Here is an 8,036-nt window from a genome sequence, read left to right as displayed (position 1 = left end):
ACACACACGCACGCGTACTCATACAGGAGCTTGCGCAGTCTAAAGAGAGAAATAGGGGGGGGGAGTAGGGGAGAGAGAAAGTAGATCAGGGAGTAATACGCAAGCGAGACGAGGGGGAGGGGAGGGAGTGGGGTATATCTAAAGGAGACCAGGGAAAAGCGAAGGTAAGTGGGTAGGGCCTACACCCCACCCACCCACCCACACACACACACACACACACACGCAGCGGCCACGCTTAACAGCAGCAGGAGAACCGCATGCGTGCAGGAGCAGAGCGTAGAACCAACATCGATCTACATGTATGCCCATCACTACCTTTACTAGCCTTGCAGTGCCGTGATACCGAAGCGCTGGGCATTGGCATTGCGAGTTGCTAGAGCTCTGTTGCTCGAACTGTACGTGCCCAGCTGCTGTTGTAGAGCGGTCTCACGGCGACCAGGCATCATTTTCTCTAGAGGGCCTTGCAAGGGAGCGTACCGCTGCTGCGCGTTGCCGCCGCTGAACCTGCTGGGGCGCGGCTGCATCACTTTGTTGTGAATCTCCGCCGGTCTTGGGGGCTCGTTGTACTGCGGACGGCTAATGTGGAGAGAAAGGAGGGAGTCACGCGGCCCGGCGTCGGTGGAGTGCAGTCGATAATACCCCGGCTGCTGCTGCTGCGGCGGCGGCGGCTTTTGCGGCGACGGGATTCCTGTGACACTTGCCGAAGCAGCGGTCGGTCTTGCGGCGTTATTGAGCAGGTGGGATGGTAGGGGGGCGGGCGAGCTCGCGCCCACCACCGTCGCCATTTGCGGCTGTTGTCGTGGAAGGTACTGCGGTTGTTTACGCCCATTAATCGAGCCGGGTGGGACGTAGTGGGAGGATAGATTGCCGCGCGGCGCGACGGGGATGTGCCCGGTACGGCCAACCACGCAGCCTGATCCACTAGACTTCCACGCTAGTGGCAGCACACCAGTGTTCGTGCTGCCGTTGATAGCGACGCCAGCGATCGGAAATATGTCCGCCCCTGAGGTGACGTCGCTGCCGAGGCGCCATGGTTGGATGCTGCTGCTGCGGACAGACTGCAGGGGGCAGATGCTGCCACGCTCGAGCAGTGGTGTGTGGTTTGCGTCGCCGTGCGGGTCAACGCTGCGCGAGCGACCGTGCTCGTCCTCCTCCACCACTAGCGCTGTCTTGAGACGGGCCTTGGGTAGGAGGGAGCCGTAGAGCAGGCCGGGTTGAACGTGAGGGCCACTGCCGCCAGCACCGTAATTACTGCACGCGGCCATTGCCACACTCGGGGCCACTGATGGCGACGCGGCACGACCGCTTTTAATCGACAGAGGGGCCGTTGAAGAGGGCCTGCCGCTGAGACGTGCAGCGTAGGGCGGGCCGAGTGGGTGCGCGCCGGCGCTGGGGGTATACCCCATCTGCTGCTGCTGCTGCTGCATTTTTATCGGCGCTACCACGTGCGCTACAGGGACTCCAGCCGCCGTCCTGCGCATTGCCGGCTGGTACTGGCGAGCCTCGGGTGATGCCACCGCTGTGACACGGCCACCTGGCAGGCGTACCATGCCACTCCCCTGCCCTGCAGAGCCACCGACCATGGGCATCCTTGGATCTCGCGCGCCAGCGTCCATGACACGGTGCAAACAGCCTTGTTGTCGATGCTGCTGGTGCGCCCCAAGTTTCAGGGAGAGCTCACCACCGCCATAGTACGGACTGCAGTTACCTCCAGACACGCCACCTCTTGCTACTGCACGATATCGACGAGGTGAGCCAAGACTCTGATGGCCACCGTAGCCTACGCCGAGTGCGGCCGCGCTAGACACACCACTGTGGTACGACCCTAGCATGGCGCCGCCACGGCCCCTCCCACTGTACAGCGCTTGCGCGGCGCTCCCGCGTCCCCCACGCCCGTCATGACCTTGTGCAGCTGAACTGCGAGCCGAACTCACGTACGGCTGCCGCTGCTGCGGAAAGGCGCGAGCAGACCTGCCCGGACTATTCATACCACCACGTGCGCCTCTACGGCCGCCGCCAAGATGGCCTGTCCGGGTGGGGCTGTAGTAGCTGCGCGGCACGTAGTCGCTGATGTCGGAGTCGGTAGTGTAGCTGCACGAGTGGGAGGCAGCGGGCCACACGTTATCCACGCCACCGTTGTTTTCGCCCCCGCCTCGGCGGCCACGCTGCGTCGGGTACGCACGCGCCTTGGCAGAGAAGTGCTTGTGACCAAAGCGAGTTTTACCATCGCAGTCGTCATACCCACGACGGCGACTGCCGCGTTCGCCACCACCGAGGCTGGGGCGAGGCTCTCTGTGGCGCCGACGCGTCTGTCGTTGGCGCTGCGCCGAGGGTGGGGGTTTGTGTGTCTGCAGCTGCGGATTACCGGGGGTATTGCACGTGCTATCGTCGCTGTCGCTGTCATAGGTACCACTGCGCACGCTATTCACATAGCGGTCGTCGTCTGAGTCATTGCCACGACGCCCTCCGCCACGTCGGGTCTCGTCCTTTCGGTGAGAACTCGGCGTAACGTCTGGGCCACTCCGCTCCTTGCGACGGCGATCGCCTCGAGAGCCGGGTGCTGTCACTCCGTTAGTGCCGCTTCTCACAGTGGGCCTCTTCTCTGGCGTGGGCGTCGTGCGCACGCGGTGCTCAGCATTGCCACCGTTACGGCTCACAGGCGTAGGTGAGGGTTGTAGGCCGCCGTCGCGCTCTCGGCTTCCTCGACGGAGGTTGTGCAATGAGAGACGGTTCGGCGACACGCACGGGTCTGTTAGCGCACCGCTGCCATGCAGCGCCACCGGACTGGAGTTCATCGACAAGCTGCGCCTCTGTTGTTGGTGGGAATGCTGAGACGATCCAGCGAGTTGCTGAGAGGCGCGGCGGTCATCGTGGCTACTTCTGACACCGGCACTCTGTCGCTGCGCGTTGGCACGCAGCTCCTGATCGCCTGAGAGAACATTGATGGCGCTGGACACGCTACATCGCCCTCCGTCGCTGCCTGGGGCACCACTCACATTATTCCGCCTGTCACTGGGCGTAAACGCTGTGGAACAGCTGTGCATCCCTGGCGGGACGCAGTTGCCTGTGTCGTAGAGGTGCTCGTTGATGGTCGCCAAGGACTGGCTGTTTGCGTAGTGACCTGAGTAGCTGTTTTGATGCTTATGCTCTGGCTGCAAGGTGTAGGGGACCAACAGGGACTGTGCCGTGCCACCCGCCGCGGAGGACGGGAGCGCGTCGTCGCCGATGCTCGCGTTGGGAAAGCGACGGTGTTGCTCACGCTCGATAATACGCGGTGGCGGGCGTCTGTATCCGGTGCCGTTGTCGTCGTACTCTTCGTTGTTTTCACTGCCGCCGTTGTCCATGCAGTCGCCAGGATGGTCGTCCCCGTCCTCGTCCTCAGCGCTGCCCTCGCCGTAGCTTGATCCGGCTTCTTCGGTGGTGGCTGTTGGGGTGTAGTGGGCATCGAACAGTCGACTACAGTGGCTGCGGCCGCGCTGGGAGCGGCTTGGCGAGGGCGGGGCGAGGTTGCCGCCGCGCAGCGAGAGTGGTGGCGTTACTATGGGGGAGTCAGGCTCGGAAGACGGGTGCGGAGATTGTAGCGGTACAGCGCGTGGCGAGGGCAGCAGCGGTGGTCGCTGTTGCTGCGATGAGGAGGCCCCGCATGGGCGGTAGCGCGCCACGCCTAGCAGACTATTGTCAGCCGTAAGCGTATCCGACGCGGAGCGATGGCTTCCCGGCGCCATGCCCGTGTTCGGCTTGCCGCGAACCGCTCCAAGTGGATTATCGCTGCCGCTGAGTGACTGTCCGCCATCGACTCCGCGGCTGCGCCGGCTGTTGTCATGCTTGTCACCGCTGGCGCTATCGAAATAGTAGTTATTGTTCACAGTGATCGGGCTCTGCGCTCGCTGCGCCAGCCCCTTGATCTGCTCCATCTGCATGCGTGCCAGCTCCTCCGATGGCAAGGTGCGGAAGAGGTCGGTGCTCGGGCTGTCGGTGCTCGAGCACAGCTCGGCCAGTTGGCGGTAGTTGCGCAGTAGCTGCAGCTGGCGAGCTATGCGTGACTGCGCAGCATTCTCGAGCCCACCAGGGTCGTCCGCGGCTTCACCGAGGAGAGACACGAAGGGGCGGGGCGGTGCTGCGGATGTCACCCGCGTCGTCACACGCGACGACCGCGCGCCTGCATTACCCTGGTAGCGGTCCTCGGTTGGAGACCACGAGCTGCTCGGTGTTGGAGGTGGCAACCTGCTGCTCACAGCGGCAGCCGGGTCGAGAGCCGGGTCCACGTGGAGCTGCTGCGAGGCGGCGGATAGGCTTGTACGGAGACCAGCGCCGGGCCACATCCATGAGTCGATGGTCCTTTGGTAGCGAGACTCCGCCTCGCAATCCTCAAGGTGGGGTGCGGCAGTGGCGGCCCCGCCAGCCGGGCGCCGGTACGCGTCGAGCGAATCGTGTGCGACAGTGCCATACACTGGCGATGGCGACGCCTGCATCGGCGGTGGCGGTGGTGGTTGACGCACTGCTGGAAATATCCGCGCAGGAGCGTCATTATCGTCCATACCAATGTGGAGCGAGGTAGGGACCGGCGAGGCCGCCCGATACGACCGCGGCACGTAGGAGTGGGAGGACTGCAGTATCGACGGCGATGGCTGAGCATCCCATCCCACGCTACCGCGAAAACCGCCGCCGTAGGTGCGTGGCACAGATGGCTCCGGCGGCGGTGGGGGGGTTGGCGGTGCACCTGCGCGAGGTGAGGTAGGCGTTGCTGATACTGCAGCGTCATAGGAGGACAGCTTGCGTATGATGGGGGTCAAATGACGAAAATGGTCATTTTCCATGCGCGCCAGCACCGCATCCACGTCATTGGCTTGCATGATCTCGCGCACAAGGTCCTCCTCCTGATCCTGCACATGATGACGCCACGAGGAGGTGGAGGGCGGTGGACTAGTGGCCGCAAACATACTTGGAATGATAGAAGGGGGAGGGGTTGGAGAAGAGGGGGTAGGCACTTGTGTCCGTAGGTGTGTAGGTTGCCTTTCCAGAGCGCTTGTCCCAGCAGACGACGTTGCAAGCCACACAACTGCCTACAGCAGATCTGCAAAGCACCGATGAAGCACAGAGATGGAAAGAGAGGGTGTCTACAATGAAGGAACATAAAGTGAGAGTTGTGGGGATGGTGGTGGTGGTGACACACATACGCACACGCACACGCGCATGCTCACCTATGTGGCTGTAACCAACGTGAGAGTGGAACGTGCAGAGGCAGAGAGGCAGGCGGACAGACACACCCCCACAGAGAGAGAAAGAGAGAGAGAGAGACCGTGGAGAGGAGGCGAGGGGCGAGAAAGGAGGAAGAGAGGGGGTTGAGGGTGGAGGCGGGGCACCCAGATTGTCGCGCATGAGGGGACGCATTGGCCTCGCACTTGCTGCTGCCACGGAAGGTCGACATGTGCATGTATATACCAACACACAAGTCGGGGAAACAACGTGGAAGCGGCAAGTGTTTACGCGCTCGTAAAAGGACTGCGCGCGGATTTACAACCATCAATAGCACGTGGAGAGGGCAGTGGTTTACCTATGCACACTCGTGTGCCGGGGTGTACTCTTCTGGTGTAGCGCGCCGTGTGAACGAGCTTGCTTGTCACGCCCCTCCCCTACTACATGCCTGTATGTAAGAGGGCGGTACCCACCTATACGTCAGGCGCGCCACCTGGTGATAGGTGTGGAGAGGGGGAGGGGGCGGCTTCTTCTGCCTCTCGCTGTTTGGCTTGGGCGTGTTGGCTCTATCGTCTATGCAGCCGTAGCTATCGATGTGCTGCACGGCTGAAGCCAAGCACCAGCACACTTCCCTATATGTACGTGTGTGTATGCCTGCAGGGGTGGCGGAGGGAAGGGCTGTATGCAACGCTTATACGACATTCTATTCCCCTCCCCCCTGTCGACCATCTCTTAGCAGTACTTGCACAACAACCACGATGCAAACGCGCGGTACTCGTCATGCGCCACCACCGGTGTCTTCTTTGTCTCCAGCACCACTACCACGTACGTGACAGCGTACTCTGGAGCACGACCGGGGTCACCACCTCCTGGGGTGGTGCAATGGGGCACCGCGTGCACCACCCTGGTGACGTGCTTGCCGCTCAGTACGGAGTGCAGGGTCTGGCAGCGGCGCTGGGCGTACAGAGAATAGGGGAAAGGACCGCAGCCGCCAACCTGGCGACTCTTCGCCCGTGTACCCCTGTAGCAGTAGCAGCGTACACGCATCGCCAGCTGTGCATACCGCGCTGCTGCGTGCAGCACGGCCTCCACTGCGGCGCCGCCTCCATGCACCGTCTGCGGTCCATCGAGGCCAAACGCCTCTCCTTCGCCGAGTGTACAGCGGGGGTGCAGTACACCTGGCGTGGCACCGTCTGCTACTTTCCCGCATTGCGACGCACACGACGGAAAGGAAGGAGGAGAGGAGCACGAGGAGGATGCAACGGCGACACGTTGGCGTGCAACTGCCGCATCGTGGTTGAAGTAGTACAGGAGAACGTCGCCGGTGCGTGTGGGTGTGCCTGCGGCTGCTGCCACAGCGCAGCGTCGGCCGACTCGAATATCACGAACGGAGGCCTCCAGCTGAGCAGTGAGAGGCGAGAGCAGCGTGACGGGCCGCCTCCACGCGGTGCGCATCGCCGCGGTGGCCTCGTGAACGAGGCTCACAAATCCAATGGATTCGAAGTGCTCCTCGACCAGCAGTTGCACACTACTGAAGATCGAGGAGAGCGGGGATCCGAGGAAGGGGGTGCGCATGCCGCGCAGCAGCAGCGCCACCGTCCATCCTGAGGGGCTTGTGAAGGCCAGGGAGATCAATGGCAGCACGGCCGTCGAGGTGATACGGGAAGGGTCAACAAGCGATTGGGCGGCGGAGGTGATGCCAATGGGCTCACTTACGTAGCCGCTAACGCGCCTGCCTGTGCCTGCGCCGCCTTTGCTCTCGTTCGGCTCACGCGTCACCAGACAAACAGCTGTCACTCGAATCATGGCATCCTCAGCGGTGGCGTACGCCATACTACCTACCCCACGTCTTCCCTTGATGGCAGCCTCGGCCGCACAATTCAGTTCCTCCAGCACCGCGGACAGCCCTGCAGAGCGCAGCAGTTGGGATACCTGAGTCGATCGGCACGCGGCGCCAATAGGACTGCTGCTGCTGTAGAGGGGGTTGCCGCGGTACCACACAGCCGATGCAGCCAGGACGTAGCGCGTATCTGTGCTCGGTAGGCCTACTGTCGGCATGACACCACGAAGGGATGCCGCATCCGTCGAGCTCGTGGCGGCCCGCAGCAGCTGCTCCATCCGCCGCCACAGGTGTGGACGCGTGCGCAGCGGTGACGGCTGTTCACGGCACATGCGCCGAAGCGCCATATCGCGCTCTGCAAGCACGCGCGGCTGCGCGGTGCCCTCTGCAACAACCTTTGCCAGCAGCCGTACCTGCGACTCCATGGTGCGCTGCACGTCATGTGGACTGACCAAAAGCCGCGTGTGAAGAGACGGGGGCGCAACGCATGCTGTCGTGGAGTCACCGGTCATGACTCTGGTCACAGATACGACGCTGCTGCGGAGAGCGGTGTGCACGAGCCACTCGGCATAAGCAGCTCCATCACCGCCACCGCCCAAACGACGCCACACCGCGGCAGGCAGCGTCACTGCCGCGGCGTATCGACCGTCCTCAACGGGGTACACGTAGTAGCAGCGCCTTGCTCCACGGCACTCCACGTAGCCAGCGCTGGGTTCAAGAAACCCTTTGACACCAGAGGGTCGGGCAGTGGCCTCCGCGACTGATGACTGATTCTTTGTCGCTGCAAACCGTGTAAGAGCTGCGCCACGCTGGAGCTCGCTTAGATACTTGGCAACAGTGTAGTGCGTGCTGACGGTGGCGGCCGAGGAACCTGACGCCGCAGCCGCCGTGAGGTTCACCACCGCCTCCACTGGTGTCGTGTTGTAGTTGTAATAAGGAACTCCAGACGATGGAGAGGCCGAGAGGGTGATGTGGCGCTGCTGCGGTCGCATCTGCTTCG

The 8,036-nt window shown here is 62.8% G+C and overlaps 2 protein-coding genes across 2 annotated transcripts; both read right to left on the bottom strand.

The window, feature by feature from the left end:
* Positions 1 to 320: 320 nt before the first annotated feature.
* LPMP_240960 (hypothetical protein) lies at positions 321 to 4,940 on the bottom strand (the record flags this gene model as incomplete). The annotated part of the gene is made up of 1 exon (XM_010701134.1): positions 321 to 4,940. The coding sequence occupies one exon, from the start codon at positions 4,938 to 4,940 to the stop codon at positions 321 to 323; it is 4,620 nt and encodes a 1,539-aa protein (XP_010699436.1).
* Positions 4,941 to 5,928: 988 nt separating this feature from the next.
* LPMP_240950 (hypothetical protein) lies at positions 5,929 to 8,028 on the bottom strand (the record flags this gene model as incomplete). The annotated part of the gene is made up of 1 exon (XM_010701133.1): positions 5,929 to 8,028. One exon carries the CDS (start codon positions 8,026 to 8,028, stop codon positions 5,929 to 5,931), a length of 2,100 nt encoding a protein of 699 aa, XP_010699435.1.
* Positions 8,029 to 8,036: the final 8 nt, after the last annotated feature.

The sequence above is a fragment of the Leishmania panamensis genome (assembly GCF_000755165.1).
Source record: "Leishmania panamensis strain MHOM/PA/94/PSC-1 chromosome 24 sequence".
Lineage (NCBI taxonomy): Eukaryota > Euglenozoa > Kinetoplastea > Trypanosomatida > Trypanosomatidae > Leishmania > Leishmania panamensis.
The sequence above is the reverse complement of the archived record's forward strand: the minus strand, read 5'-3'. Positions and strand labels throughout refer to the sequence as shown.